At 38.1% G+C, this 16425-nt stretch overlaps 2 protein-coding genes across 2 annotated transcripts; both read left to right on the plus strand.

Annotated features, from left to right (window-relative positions):
* The first annotated feature begins 257 nt into the window (after positions 1-257).
* On the plus strand, positions 258-15131 carry LOC149037833 (putative exosome complex component rrp40). Its single transcript, XM_089188564.1, has 5 exons — positions 258-467; positions 10311-10678; positions 11653-11802; positions 12580-12728; positions 14158-15131. Exons 2-5 carry the CDS (start codon positions 10460-10462, stop codon positions 14366-14368), a joined length of 729 nt encoding a protein of 242 aa, XP_089044690.1. The 5' UTR covers positions 258-467; positions 10311-10459; the 3' UTR covers positions 14369-15131.
* LOC113664878 (5-hydroxytryptamine receptor 4) lies at positions 3824-6153 on the plus strand. Its single transcript, XM_027180497.2, has one exon. It carries the CDS (start codon positions 4404-4406, stop codon positions 5532-5534), a length of 1131 nt encoding a protein of 376 aa, XP_027036298.2. The 5' UTR covers positions 3824-4403; the 3' UTR covers positions 5535-6153.
* Positions 15132-16425: the final 1294 nt, after the last annotated feature.

Here is a 16425-nt window from a genome sequence, read left to right on the forward strand (position 1 = left end):
AGTCTTCTTCCCATAAAAGCTCAATCTTGGGTCCATCGCTTCGTTTCTCTCTCTCTTCCATCGCTTCGTTTCACTCTCTCTTCCATCGCTTTTTTTCCCTCCACTCTCTCGTTTTTAGAGCAATACAAAGATGAAACTTTATGGAAACAAAAACATAAGCTGGTACACTGATCGTTGAGCTAAGTCCAAGTGAGGATTAAACGTGTGGATCTTATGCATTGTAGAATTTGTTATGAGTAATTATAACTTAATCTTTCAGTTGAGCTATTTCTTAAGTGACCAGCCGGCACTTAAAGTGTCTTGTAGACAGACTTCCTGTCTCTGCTTCTGTTTCTTTCTGAATGTGTCCGCTAAAGCCATGCTAACTGCTTCTCGATGAGGGCGGTCCTCTTGTGGAAAATTTCTTTATAATTGACTTTCCGTTTCCTCTCAGGTGATTAAGGAACCTGAAAATTTGATAATAGTAGGTAAGCCACCTCTTGGATCTATTTTTGCTTTATCTGTAAAATTGCATGATTCTTTCTTAACTTCGTCTTGCTGTTATTGTTACTGTAACGAGCACAAGTCTTAATTCGTGTTGACATATATACGACATAGTTAATTGCAACATAAAAGAGACACTTCACAGACTTACATTAAATTTCATAGCCTCGGTACCTAAAAGGCCTGACTTGACATCAGTATCAAACCGAGAGAAGACTCTTATCAAATGCCGTTTATTTTATTTTATTTATTTATTTTTTTTTTTGTTCTTCAGGTTTTCTTTCTTCCCTTTTTTGCGAGCAAAAGGCAATTGGTTTTTGCGGCTTTTTGTTGCTAGGTATTTGTCTTTTCAATGTAATCTTCTTTTCACGGATTAAGAACGTTCCGTGAAAAATTAAGAACCGCAATATTATTTCTGTTTGATATTAACGAAACAGATGCTTGCAGAAGAGGCTGACGGAATTTTTTCATGTTCTTCACCAACATTTTCGCAATCATTGGTCTCTGTTTGACCAAGGAAATAAGACGTAGTTTGTGAATGATAAAAGCGTAACGACAGTAGAGGCATGACCTGATGCGATGTTGATACATTTTTGGATCGATATTCGCGTAGAATTAAGTTTGCTTATATTTTGCAGAAAACTGTTGTTATTTGGCGGCCATGCTTAACAGAATTAACGTTTTTGGCAGATAGGGGAAGATATTGCTTTCCATTGTCTGTTGTACCCAACAACCACAAATCCTTTAATTATTTCTCTCAAAACAAAAGCTATTTTAGTGAAATGGTAAGAAAGCTAACCATGCATGATCAAGTCTTGTCTGATCACTTCTGGAGCCTGGAGACTGGAAGGACTGTAGGCTTTTTAAGTAGCCTCAGTCTGCATACTTAAAAAGAGTTTCTTTTTATTGAAAATAGTAAGACAGAAAGAAACCAGCCTAAATAGATTTAATTTACTTATGGTAAATAACGCTTTACTTCCATGGTAAATGAGTGCGTAGTGTGGGCTTTCTATATTGTTTGATATAAATCCGTTGAGGGCTTATCATTGTTTTCAAGCTAAATTGGGATGATTGTTTTTCGTCGGTAGTCATGAAATCTGAATCTGTTGACTTTTTTCACCTCAGGTTTAAGTTGTTTGGGCTTACTGAGCACATAGCAACATAACTGAACTGCTGAGAGAACTTATTTTTGATCGCAATGAACCCTCATCACGAATGGTAGATACCTTCATGTAAATTTTAAGAAAAAATAAGGAGGTCGTTAACCTTCTGTTAATTTTTAGATGCAGAGGAGAGTTAAACTCTCAAATTATTGAAATTTGAATTCAGGAATGATTTCAGAGAAGCTTGACGATCCATCAGATTTTCCTTATAGTAGGAATTATGTCAGTAAGTCGTAGTCAAATCGGTTTTAAGGCGTAAAGAAAATGAAAATCATGTGTCCAGTCAGAAACTTGGCGCGTGTTCATCTCGTGCCTTTATGATTCCCTTAAAGGAGCGGATTATTGCGATCCAACGTCTGACCATCAATAGCGATTAGATAAATCGAGCGACACTGAAAACTAACAAAACATTGTAACTAATTAGATTGAGAAAGATGATTAATTATGAGCTGGTCATGAAATAAAGAGATAATTTTTTTGGGGGGTTTTGTCACGAGCTTCGGAGAGCGATTTTACGGTGCCTGAATTTTGCCGAATGTCTTTGATCCGCGAAAAGAAGTTCCGAAAGTGCACGATTTGATTCCCGAACGGGACGCGGGTTTTTTTCTTTGTCCAAAATTCGTGCTAAGACGAAAAAGAAACATCTTTCTCTATATCAAATTGTGACTTTTGAAAACGTTCCAGAATTGAATGAATTGAAATTTTAACCCTTTAACTTACACGTTTATACACGTAGCGCAATTAGCCAATGAGAAGTGACAATCAAGTATTAAATAACCCTCCACAGTTTCATTATGTTACACATCAAACTGGATCTAACACCAAAATATCACAACTAGTTTACATGGAAATATAGCATAATTGAAATATTGCATAATTGTATAATAGCATAATTGCCATTCAGAATTTGGGATGTTTGCGCTCTTGTTTCATGACCTGGTCTATTCTATCTAGTCCAAATCATGTGTTGATATCGAATCAAAGTTGAAATTTCGATAGTTTCAGGATTATTCCGTCCGCTGTCAGACATGCAAAACTTGCATGTGCCAGTTTTACACATTTGCAGCTAAATTGTCAGTGATTCCTAATTGCTTTTCCCCTCTAATTGATAAACTCAAGCAGTTACAGGCCTTTTTGGTGGCTATGCAGAGGAAAAGACATACCATAAGTCCTTAATATATTAAGTTTGCATTTCAAGTCCTTTAATTTTCTAAACTGTGCTGATCTTGGCATTTTTACTGACCCGCTTGGAGCTGAGAAAGCTTCACATTGACTTACAAATTAATCCTTTTATATAAAGTCTTCCTAGACTCCCGATAAAAGAGGATTACTAAATTCTACCCCTAGAGTCTTTTGGAAAAACAAACTGTTACACATGACCTCGATCCAATAAAAACTAACTGAATAAACTAAACCTGAAACGCGCAATTAATTCCTTTATATAAATAATCGTCTACTTAGTCGCCAGATTAAAGGTAGTCTTATTAGTTTTACTCTGACAAGCTTCTTGTAAAAAAAATTGCGCACATTTGTTCGCTGGCATCATGAATTGTAGAGGTAGGGAGAAACACTCGGCTACACTCGACTACGTCCCCTTTCACTTCTTTCGTGCTCTAGCCGCTAGCGGCGTGCTTTCAGACAGAACGGAACACAATCAAAAGCTTCTCTGCTCCACAATTGGCCACATATAACCATATATATTACTGAAATGACGTCAACAACGTCAGGCGCCCGCGCCTCGAGACCTTCTACAGTTCTTGTAAAATTGTTAATTGAACTACATGTCCACTAAGTAAATGTTTGCATTAAAACGCAACTTTTCTTTACATCGTTTTCGATCATTTTGTCTAACAATTTGCTTTTCTTAATTTTTTTTAAATAAAAATTGTCATCTTGACTTTTTTTTCCAGATTTTAATGGTAATTCCTAAAAACGTTGGTCACTCCCAAGCTACTGTGTGAATTTTAATAACCCGAAGATCTTCCGACCCAAATTTTATGCATAATCGACAACAGAATTTCATTATTAGTTTTTGGGCAAAGGAAAATAAATCGTACGAAATTTAATTATTTTCCCTAAGAGTCGAGAGCAGTATCATTGGCTCTCTAAACGTGTATCCTAACAACATTTATCTAGCTGTCGCCTTAAATGCTTAGACGCCATCTGTTTATCAAGAGTCTGTAGACAAACAAGACATTTGGTAGCGCCGTGCCAAATCAAATATGGTTTTTTTGCAGTTCCTTGCTGGTTTTCATGCTACCATCGACATTGTCGATCTGCCTGGAAATTTACTGTTTGCGAAAACGATTTTTTACGGAAATCAAGTTTCATATAATGCAGTATATTCTTCTCGCCAGCCTTAATATGCCTGACTTTCTATTTTAATCCTAATTACTCAAAAATTGTTTTTCTTGATCATGTCGATGTATAAACCTATCACCACACTCCATGGCTCATAGTTTTTCTCCGAATTTTAATAACCTGTGATTCGTTAGATTTAATTTCCGTGCGTCATTTACGGGGGCTGTTTCTTTGTGTTTAATTGAAAGCAAATTTGCAAACGGAAGTTTAAGTATAGTCCTTAAAAATCTAAGGCAAATTTGTTGTCCCCGTTTCGACCTGTTTCCTGAAAAATTTTCTTTGTGGTTGATTCTCTAAGATTAAAACCATGCTGTTTCGAGAAACCTTGGATCACACAAATAAACCAAGAATCGTTTGAAGAGAGCAAAATTTTTATAGCGCCGTGCCGAATCAAACATGGTTTACTCGCAAATCCTTACAGGTTTGCATGCTGTCATCGACGTTGTCGGTCTACCTGGAAACTTATTGGTGATAACAACGATTTTCATGGAAAGCAGTTTTCATAGGATGCGGTACATTCTTCTCGCTAGCCTTGCTGTGTCAGACTGTCTCCTTTTGATACTGGGAAACTCGCTCAACATCGCAAGCGTAGCTCAAGAGAGATGGTTGTATGGTGAAACAATGTGTATTCTTCATATTGCTGTTACAAGATATTTCTATTTGAGTACGGTTCTCCGTTTCATTGCCGTTTCTTATGAACGATACATCGCCATTGTAAAATCGCCTTTGATATACGATGGCTCCATAACTGCCTCAAGAGTTCTGGAGTTAGTGCTCATATGGGCGCTGCCTTCACTTCTGTGCTCAGCTCCTTTCTTCTTCGATTCGGTATTCTTTTACCGCAATCCAGAAGTGCCATTTTGCAAGTCAGCAGTGAGTTCCCACAAGATTATATTTCCTTTGACATTAACTTTGTTCGTTGTCCCTTTTATTATAATCCTTTACCTAAATTGGAGAGTTTTTAAAACAGCAAACATACTTCAGATCAACATTGTAGCAGCCGCACAACTCGGATCCCTCGAGGGTTCTGACCTGCATAAACAGGAGCAATTTGAGGTACGAAGGATCTTAGATCGGAAGGCAACCGTCGACGTATGCATCATTATCACGGTATTTTTACTCTGTTATCTACCCGTGTGGATAACTAATACCCTGTTTTATTATAACAAGAAGAAATTCTTACTTGAAATTATTCCATTCACGCGGTGTATCTTCTACGTAAGCTCACTGACAAACCCAATTATTTATTCAATTCGCAAAAAGGAATTTCGTGCTGGAGTTAGAAGAATGCTGAAACGAATCGGTAGACTATGTGGCGTTACATTTATTTTGGATAACAAGAATGGTGTAAATAGCTCGACAACTCAAGCAAGCTTCCAAAGGGCATCCTCCCGAGCATATTTCGAAGCAGTGCAGGAGGACAGACCTAGGGAAGTAATATTATCTGTGGAAACCCTTGAGGGTCCTAAAGGATTTAGAATGAACTTTGAGAAATGCCTTTCTCCGATTGAAGAGGGCACGGAATAACTCGATCCTTAACGCCATGTTAGTCGTGGACAAATTTGCAAAAGCGGCGTTCTTAGAAGCGAAAGTCGATTTAGAATTGGCTTCAAACCTTCAATCAATGCGTTTGTTCGTGTGATACAAAATATATAAGCTTCACGAGCTGTTATCTCCTTTAAAACATTGAAGAACGCAAATACTCTGTGATTGGCAAACACCTAAAAGAACACCTACAAGGGCTTAGTAATCTTCGCCATCATTTAATGATCTTAAAAAACTGCCGAGGAAAGTTTGACACGCTTGAGTGCCCCATTCATGAAATGTTGCTCGTATGGGAACGAAGACCAACCATGGACACTCGAACAGACACGAAAACACTCAAAAACTTCCCAATTAGTTCACATTTTCATGTCATCTTTCGCAACTTCGTCTTCTGCATAATATATTTACATTATCGGTAATCTTTTCTTAATTGCATTTGATAATGATGACATTCATGTCGTCGGCGAAACGTCATTGTTTGCTAGTGTTGCTTTTTATCCTTAAATTTTCAGAGACATTAAAAGCAATCTTCAAAGACGTATTTCGTCCGCACTTGTAGGTTAAATTATGATATCATTAATCCTATTAGAAATACTCGACGAGCGACTGAAATATACTTATCTTGACAAGCATGTTTGTGTAGCAGCAAAATTTCCATTCAAATTCAAATGAAATGCTATTTCCTTGTTTACAATAGAATTACCAAAACGAAGTTTTAAGAAGAAATCTTTTTATAAGCTCACGGTAACACGAAAGCAAAGAAAAAAGGGTAAGATATCACGTATATTTCAGGACTAAAATCACGCCTCACGCCGGCTCAGAATGAAATTCACGACTCACCCTCGCTTTTCTGTACAATTTCGCGTGTCACATGCTAATTTTGCCTTAATCACATGTCGACGTATTAAATCTTTTCACACTCCATAAATTTTTTTAAAAACGTAGAAATATTACCGTTTATTTTTTAATTGGTAACGATTAGCTGAGATCTAGTACCAACGAAATCGAAAACTAAAAAATACAAAGTTAAGGCAATGGCAGATGCTTTTAGCACCTCGGCTGAAACCCACCGGAGGAAAATACACAAACTGGGTATTTGTGGGAAAGGTGCAGCTGCGTTATTTCAACTCTGAAAAATCGATAGATGAGTCTTGCTGAGCGAAAAACTGGATCATTCGGTTAAACGGCCAGAACTTCTCATCCACACCAACTTGAATATTTTTTCCGATTATTCAAAGGAAGCCTCTAGGATATGAAAGCGAATTTGAATAACTTCCCGGTAAAAACTTTTAAGTGCATCATGTGTTTTGCTTTCGATTATCTTTCTTGACAAGGCAGATGGACGCAATTTGAGTGAATAAAAAGTTATATTAAAACTTCATGGATCTAAAAAAATGATATAGGGAATGCAATTGTAAGACAGTTTGTTCTCATGCAAGTCGGACATCAAAGAAAATCCGATTACAGTAAAACTGTTAAAGATATATTGTCTTTTTTTACTTTTCTTTTCAAAATTGTCACAATGAAACACTTTTTCCAAATTAAAAACCTTTGATGTGACCCGTTCGGCCGCGAGTGCGCAATCCTAAAGGAAAAGATAATCGAAGCGGATGTGTGGAGGGATGCAGGTGCCCTGGATTGACAGGGCTTTGTTGCAAAAACTTAAAGGAGAAAAACGAAAGAGTGCTAAAAACACGAGTTTTCCGATGAATAGGCCATTTCCGAATTACCTTTGGACTCAATTTCAAAATGAGTCCTGGTGCTCATTCTTTCATATGACAATAAGTTTTCACTCACATGCGAATTAAACTCATTTGTATAGATAATCACATGATTACGAGTGCAATTTGGAATAAATAAGCACGAGTAAATTTTTTTAAAGACTAACAAAATTGCACGAGCCCATAGGGCGAGTGCAATTTGTGGTCTTTGAAAAAATTAACAAGTGCTTGTTTATTTCAAATTCCACGAGAAAAATCATGTGATTACGTGTTAATAATATAGAAGAAAAAATTACTAGATGGCTTATCATAATTAAGCATAAGCAAAAAGCGCGCATCACGTGCAAAAATAATTTATTCAAACCGTGCGTTTGGTCAAAACAGCCGCGTACGATCAAAACAATAATATGCAATGATATCTTCACATCTTTAAGGCGCAAAAAAGTTCAAAGTCCGGATAAACAGTTCAAGGAATTGTTCAGTCTGTGTCCGAATCCCTTTCGATGAAATGGAATCGTCGTTTCCGAGGTTTAACCATGTTTGTTTTTAATTTTGGCTTTCTTGAAATTTTGTCTAATATTTTTTTCAGACTGTGCTCTTATTTCAGTTTTATTTCACTCGATAATGTGTTTGGTGACAGACGTGATCTCTTTGTTCTACCGTAAAATAATGGTCACCTGACCATGCCCAGCTTCATTGAAACAGCATTCATTTTTTTTACTCTTTCCAGAATTGTAGGATCCACCTCCACCCCTACAGGAATGTCTTTCACTCCCTCCACTGCCTCCCCCAGAGTACCCTCCTCCCCCTCCCCCACCCGATCCTCCTTTCCCATAAGCTCCACCACCACCTCCAAACCCACCCATGATATTGTTTGTCTTAGCTCTTCCACCTACCCCTCCCTGAAGAAATCCCATGCCACCTTCTCCCCGATCCCCAATGCTTCCATCAAAAATCATTCCACTTCTTCCGCTAGAGTAGAATCCGCCACCACCACCACCTAAAAAAGGTGGTACGCTTAAGGGTACACTTAATTTGAAGCCTCGCTCTGTGTCCCTCACAAAAAATTGTATCTTGAGAGCGCCTTTTTGAGTGTAAAACTAAAAACAAAGACAATGACAAAGAGCAAATCATGCAATCACGACCGAATGACGCCACTTGTGTCTCATGGCCATTAACATCACAACTAAGCTGACCAATCAGTTTACAGGAACTAGACCAATGCATTTGACTGACAATATCTCTTCACTTGACCCTGATGACGACTTCCGCTTCCGAATGTCAGTCACCACAGCCGACAAAGACTACCCTAACCCGCACGATCAGACTACACGATCACATGGTACCCCCGAATTCAAACCATTTAACGTTTATTTGAAAGTGTATATCATGGTTTCTTAGTTTTCACCTCCTTTTTCGCAGTATTCTCCCGCGTATCCCGCTTGACACAAACAAAGGAAACCCTGATCTGTAAATCCATTCAAACAAGTTGCATCATTGTGGCATATGTTTATCAAACACTTGTTCTGGTGCAGAAAAAAAATAAGGCAGACAACTGTTACTTGAAAACAAATAAACAAACAAAAAAAATAGTGCTTTTGTCATCCGGCTTTACCTAACCTCAAGAACACTGTTGGTTATTTCACGATAAAATTTATCTGGTTCTCCTATTAGGCTTTGTAATTTGCTTATGACCCCCCCTCCCCTCCACATTGGCAGTTAATTGTCCCCCCCTCTTTATACTCCGTTTGAGACAATTGATCCCCCTCCATTCTCCCTGAAAATTACGTGATCCTCCAAAATCCTCCGCATTCAAGCTTATAATACTACTATTTAAGTAATATTCTGTAATAACTTCGTGACTTGATGAAATGTTCTAGAAAGTTCTATGATACGTATGTCAGCATGCTTAAGCAGCCTGGAGATTTCTAAAAGCTTATATTTACAACAAGAATTACTTATAGCACCTTATTGTAAAATTTCCGAACATGTTTCTTTTAACCGAGGTTGTTACAATTTTTCGTAACGCTTTCCTGGAACCCTTTATAAGAAGCTCTGTTTTATATAATACATGAACTTCAAGACGATGTTACAGTTTTGGATCCAGGTTCCTAAACTCCGCAAATTTGTTTTTGGCAGATTTTAGTGCATGATTCATCTGGTTTTCAACTAACATTTTCGTTTTCTCGTCAATTGAGCTTTCTTCGTGATAGGTGAAGTGGTTGATGCTTAATCTCTTAGTAAGTGTGGTTCATTTGACTAAGCCAGGTAACTTTCCCACGACTTACTTCAGTGACACTTCGATAGCTCACATTACAAGGGTTTCAATTTTAAATCCAGATTACATTCCGATGAAACGGTCTTTTTTTCTGCTGTAATATACAGATTTTCATTATGTAAGCATCACTTTTGAACGATCATTTTTCTTTTGAATGCCCGCTCACTTCAAGGAACAGCTAAATAGTTTGACTAAAACAAGACGGCACATTGCAATTATCACTGGCAAGAAAGGACGAAACACGTCCTTTCTTTTCAAAGGGAAAAACATTGAAGTTTATTGTTCTATCCTGGCTTACTCACCTTGTTTGGCAACTGTGAACCAGCCTCCTAACAAAAAAAAAAAACAGAAATATAAGAGAAAGGACTTGGTAGCAAAGGTGTTTCATCTCCAAATGTTCTTAGAAAGGAAGTTTTTAAGTCTTTCTTATTCCTCACGCTGTTAATCAAAAGAATGATCGACGGCGTAAAGACCACGTATCACCCATCAGTTATAAAACTTTTGCCGCCAATAAGGCTCTTAATAACAACACGGTGAAATAAATTATTAATCGTAGAAAGGCGGATTTAAAAGATTTTCTGCCCTCCTAATCGCTTGCAATATGTTGTCTCAAATTGTTGTAAATACTTAAATGAATTGTGAAACGCATCTTTTTATTTCGGCAGGGCATGAGACTGTAATTTAGAATGGAAAAGAAGGCATTAAATATAAAATTTAACTTCTATTTGTCTGTTTTTTTTTTTGTTTTTTTTTTTTTAGGCGAACCAGTGAAGAGTCTTGATCATGTTTAAAGCTTGAAGAGGTCGGCAGCCAGGAAATCTAAGACGCGAAGTCGGGGAGGATCCTGGAAACTAATAGCAGCTGATTTCTGAGCCGCCGGTCGACAATCAGCGGATCTTCTATCAAAGATGGCGGACAAAAGTGTTGGAAGTCTTTTAAACCGCGTTGTATTGCCTGGCGATGTTATCGGTAGTGTAGCTGATTTGGAAGGAATACTTGAAGGGAAAAACAAAATCAAGCTCGGTCCAGGCTTAAGAGAAGTAAATGGCGTGATCATGGCCTACAAAGCGGGGGTTTTTAGACATCGAAACCCGTCAATCTACATGATCGATTGCAATCAAAGAAGGGTTAGTATCTTCGAAGTATTTTTGTTCACAACTCCAGGTTTTTTTTCTTTCTGATCACGGTATATGGAACAATTGTAACGAAAACTTCTTGCAATTTATCGTTGCGCAAAAATTACAACACCGTGTAACATGCTGGAGAAAACTTTTTCCTTCAACTTTTAACTTTGCATCACGTTGCGAGGTTTTGACTTAGGTTAAAAAATGGATGGTAACGCAAGGTGAAGAATGTTTGTGAAATTTATTTGTGTTACATGGCTGCCATCAAATTATTTTGTTGTTCGCAGAATTTCATTCACTTTTCCAGCGAGGGAAGTTAAACAAACGAAATGCGGGACCTGGGCTCAAACGTTGCGGAAATTGTTATGTTAAATATCGTATCACCTAACATAACCTTTGCGTAGAGAAAATGCGCAAGGAATTTTTTGGCCCCGTAACCTGTGTGTCTGCTCCTCATTCATTTCTTGAGAACCTTTAACCTAGACTTGGTTGAAGCTCATGTTGTGGAGCGCTAGATTGCCTTGTGGGAGGTTTAGGGTCCAAGCCTTAGAGTGGACCAACACTCAGGGTCATAAAGAAAAAACTGTGGAGAAAGTGTTGCCTTTATTATGAAATTTGCAAATGGTTAGATATTCTATTGTTCTCATATTAGAATGATAAATTGTAAACCCTGTCTCCCGTCTTTTTGGATGAGCTAATAGAATACCAGGATTTCTGAGTTGCTCTCTGCCAATCAGACAAAAGCCTCCTTTGTTGTGTCCTGCAACCTCCCTTCATTGGTCAGCAGGGAATGTTAAGGGACCCATGCACCTCTCTCAAAAAACAGGGAATGTAGTTCCCAGAGTTGTGGTCTGATCATTTTAGATAGTATCATTACAAGCCCCATTCAAACCCGGTTTAAAGCTGAACTTAGCCAACCTGTTTAAGCATTGCAAGAAGATAAATAAAAATAAATAGATTTGTGACATGCTTTTCAGTACATTCCAGTGAAGGAAGAGAAAGTCATTGGAATCATAACAAACAGAGGCTCTGATAGTTACAAAGTAGACATTGGAGGGGCAATGCCTGCATCATTACCAAGTTTATCATTTGAGGGAGCTACTAAGAAGAATAAACCTAATCTTCAGGTACAAAAAAAATTAAAAAACAACTGTTTTTTTAAAAAATTAGATATAACAATCCGTGGCTGGCTGAACCATTTTACTTCAAGATCTCATTAGTAATTCTTCTAACTGTTTGCTGTACAAGTTGTGTGATGTTAGTTTGGAGAATTTGAACTTTTTTGTTTTTACCACATTTTGACATCATTTTTGATCTATTACTGAACATACACACAGAAACTTGGAATCTTTTTGTCAATCATTTACTTGCAGGGCTAAAAATTGGTGGTTGCATGGTCGCTAGTGGCGAGTTCAAACTGACCAGTGCCTGACCAAAAGTTAAAGTTTGAATGCCCAATGTGCGACTATGCTACAGAATTTCGAGAAGTTGCAATGTAAATTATGCGAAGTACAAAGTTAAAAATAAAACTTAATATTTAGTTTCATTGGACTAACTTTCTCTTTGTTTCTCTGCCTGGACTCTAAGATCATCCATTTTAGTGAATTTTTAGTTCTGAAGTGGAAATTCCAAGCCGTTTTAGCAGTGATTTCACGAGCTTGTTCTTTCCTTTTACTTAATGCTCCAATTAAAGCCATGGGGCATTTATTTAAGTTTTTCATTTTAAACGAGAGGAAATTGAGGGCTACTTCATTTTGGGATGGGCCACTAAGAATTCAAAGAAACTGGCCTGACTGGCCACCAAGCACTGGAGTTAGTTTTTAGCCCTGCACTTGCAGCTGATAATCAGCTACCTTAGTGTTTTGAGAAAAGGATTTACAACTGATCAATTTTATCAATTTCAGATAGGGGATATTGTTTACGCCAGGCTTTGTGTTGCAAATAAGGACATGGAACCTGAACTGGATTGCACAGATGGCAGTGGAAAAAGCACTGGTCTGGGACAGCTGTCTGGAGGCTTTATGATCAATTGTTCACTTGGACTTTCAAGAAAGTAAGTGAGATTTCTGAGTTTTTTTAATCTCATACGGTAATTGGTCCTGTGGCCCCAAGTCATGTTGCCCCTCCAAATGTTGTCACCTACATGCCACTAATAGGCCATAGGTCTTACTTGACTCTGAGTTTAGGGGGAATTAAATAAAAGAAATTCATCATTTATCTTGCAACCTCGAAGTGATTTGTTTTGTTTTATTCTCCCAAGCCTCAGAGCCAAATTTGAATTTGAATATATTGAATATGGCCTACTAGAGTATGTAGGAATTTCCATAAGGGAGGTTATAAATATTCATACCGATAAGAATATGAGTACATACCTGATTGTTTAATAATGGGTATGGTATCATTTCCTTTTATCAATTTTCACTTGCACATCTGGGTCAACCTGAGCTTTTTTCTGGCAAGAAATAAAGCCCAGTCCAATGGTCCAGTTTTGAGACCTGGTGGAGTAATTTTGTTTGTCCTTAACCCTTTATTTCCCAGAAGTGATTAAAATGTAACATCTCCCTACAATATCCATACACAATTCAGCAAACAAGTAATAAGAATGCTCAAACTTATCAGGTAGAAGTTCTTATCAATGATGTAACACCAAATTCATGTAATTTGCTCACAAGGAAATGGTTAGCAGCTAAAGGAGAGAATTAATAATCTGATCTTGGGAGTTACAGGGTTAAGTAGGATACGTTACTTTACTCTCACATTACCTCTCTCCACTCAGAAGTATAAATGGGTTCATGTGAACTGTCAGGGAAAGCAAGCAAAATCCCAGAAGGGTGGGTGGGGGGCAAGGGTTTGGGCTTGCTTTAGATAAATGAAAGTGCTTCTCATGCTGCATCTCTCCACTCAGGACGATAAATGGGTACCTGTGAACTGTCAGGGAAAGCTAGCAAAATCCTGGAAGGGTGACTGGGGGGGGGGGGAAGGGCTTGGGCTTGTGTTAGATAAATGAAATTGCTTCTCACGCTGTCTCTCTCCACTCAGGAGTGTAAATAGGTACATGTGAATTGTCAGAGAAAGCTAGCAAAATCCTTGAGTGGTGGAAGGAGGGGGGGGGGGGGGAGGGAGGGCTAGGGATTAGATGAGATGAATGATAGTGCCTCTCTCCACTCAGGAACATAGGTGGGTACAGGCAAACTCTCAGGGGAACTTGAAAAAAATGTCAGTAGAGGGGAGGGGAGAGAAGGGTAAGGGGGAGAAGGGAAGGGGAGGGCAGAGGACCAGAGGGGTAGTTTATGACTAGCATCCCATCGAAGTTAGAGTGGTTTTATTTTTTATTCACTTTTTGGTTTAGAAACCAATATGCTGTAAGCTCTGGCTGGAATGGCTAGTAGGTTTTGAAACCAACTTCACATGTACCTTGTGCCTTTGGTAAACTTTTGTGGCTCAAATTTTAATGATTGTTTGACTATGTGATTCTCTCATAGACTGCTCAGCAAAGAATTTGTTCTCCTAAAATGTCTTGGAAAGCACTTTTCATTTGAATGCACTGTGGGAATGAATGGTAGAGTGTGGATCAATTCATCATCAATACCTCATACGATTACTGTTGCCAATGCTGTGTCGAACTCTGAATACATGAACAACAATCAAATCGAGACAATGGTGAAACAGCTCGTGAAAGGAATACAGTCATAAGAACAGCATAAATCTTATCCTCTGAGTAATTTTCTTGAATTTCTTGATGGAAAGAACAAGGAAACAAAAAAACCACCGTTTTGAAAAGTGATACTGTATTTAAGATTAATCTCAAGATTTAACTATCCATGTATCTCTCAGTTAGTAAATTTACTATGATCAGTCAATTTAATGGGCCATATTTCATCGTACAGCCCGCTGAATTCAAAATTTGTTTGTACGTAAGTCTCCCCCCTGTATTTGAACCCTGAGATATAATATCTCACTAAGTTGTTTTCTTGGTCTGTGTTGTCAGTTACAGAACCTCCCTTTTTTTTTGCTCAGATTTATAACCTGTGCACTTTGCACTTGGGTCATAAATTCAAGCACAGAAAAGTTGGTCCATGACTTATAGTGCCAACTTCTAACTCAGAGCTTCACACTGCGTGAATGGAATACACAAAATCACTTCAAAGAGTTCTTCATAAAATCAGTTGGGATCTCTGAGGAAAGTAAGGGTGTTCAAAAGTGCCTTTCGAAGAGGTCATGGCAATTGTATTGCATTGTATTTCAAGTATATTGCTCACCGCAACTACAGCTGCAAGAGAAATTTTGTTTAAAAAAACTGAGTCTCACTTTTAATCTTTAAATATTTCAGACAATTTGAATTTCATAACGCAAAAAGGATCATGGGATATTTACTTTGTCTAAGTCTTGTCTTAAAAAAAAGATTGTATGTTCATTCAGCATAAAAATAGAAAATATGTTTATATAACACGATAAACAACCCAGTTTTAACTTTTTAGGTGAGCTTCTCCACAGAGGATGAAGCAAGCTTCTTGACTGATATTTCTCCATTGACAACCTTCTCTCTGATGGAGTCCTTGTGTTTCGGGATGAAAACCAAAGAACGTATCTTCCTCTTGTAGGTGTTGTTTCTAAGTCTACCAAATGTGTTGAACACAATTCTCACTATAAGCTCGGGTAAATTTTCTGATGGCTGAAAAATAAGAAAAGGAGAGACAGTAATCAAGTGAAGAGTCAAATTCTCAACCAGGCTGTGCGATTATTTAAGATCAGTATATTTTTTGCATGGAAATGTCAGAGCTAGAGGGTATTGAAAGGAAGAGGTGATCATAATGTAAAAGACTCTTTTTTCGGGGGGGGGTGGGAGAGGGGGATCACATGGTTCTCAGGGGAAACGGAGGGAGGATAAGTCGTCACCAACAGAGTATAAAAGGGGGACGACATATCTATTCGGTAGTCTAAAATGTAGCATAAACCAGCGACACCAAACGGTACCTAAAAGGTTGCTACCATGAAGTACACTGAATTTGTCTTTATCTTAGCCCTGACAATAGGGCTAGAAGTCTGTCCACACTGAACATAATGCATATAGGCTGTTATGTTTGTTGCTTTGTATGTGCATCCACAAAGATACCACTCTTCATGAACCAAGAACATCCAATAAGGGGTAATGAGAGGCTGGCTGACAATGCTAACTAACAGATCAGTTGTTTCCAAACAACGATACAAGAGTTTGGATGGCGGATGAAGGGAATATATTTTGTGAAAGGCAATAAGGATGAGGAAGTTCCCCAAAAATGCCATGAGCGAGAGGAGAATGTGGACTTCCGTAAAATAAAGTGATTGTTGTCACATCTACCTGCCTATGATGGCGAGAAAACTAGGTCTTCAAATGTTTTTGTTTGCCTTTCAAATGCTGTTAAATTTGTAGTCGGCATCATCAGTATCTACTTTTCTATGGGTATAACAGAGATATTTCGCCTTCACAACAACTTCACATCCACCTTGGGTTCGATCTCACCTTTTATGCATGTATCCTTAAGCATTAAAACCGTATTACCTACCCAGTTTGAAACGCCCAAACCATCTCAAGAGTCCGTTGTGCCACAAAGCACATAAATCTTTTCCACAGAGGTTGGCATGTGTACCTTGCATTAATCGGGAATCGGTCGTTTAGCGACAATTTATCCTGCCGTTATACCCTGTAAGGTCTCAAGATAGATCAATGGGCTAGGGTGGGAATGTTGCTCAAAAGATTATAAATAATTCAA

Source organism: Pocillopora damicornis, chromosome 11, assembly GCF_964200805.1.
Source record: "Pocillopora damicornis chromosome 11, jaPocDami1.2, whole genome shotgun sequence".
In the NCBI taxonomy this organism is placed as follows: Eukaryota; Metazoa; Cnidaria; class Anthozoa; order Scleractinia; family Pocilloporidae; genus Pocillopora; species Pocillopora damicornis.

Excerpts from the sequence above, each read along its gene's own strand:
- LOC113664878 (XM_027180497.2), top strand. The coding sequence starts at position 4,404 with ATGGTTTACTCGCAAATCCTTACAGGTTTGCATGCTGTCATCGACGTT.
- LOC149037833 (XM_089188564.1), top strand. The coding sequence starts at position 10,460 with ATGGCGGACAAAAGTGTTGGAAGTCTTTTAAACCGCGTTGTATTGCCT. Across the intron at positions 11,803-12,579 it reads AGAATAAACCTAATCTTCAG|ATAGGGGATATTGTTTACGC; the intron begins GTACAAAAAAAA and ends TATCAATTTCAG. Across the intron at positions 12,729-14,157 it reads TCACTTGGACTTTCAAGAAA|ACTGCTCAGCAAAGAATTTG; the intron begins GTAAGTGAGATT and ends ATTCTCTCATAG.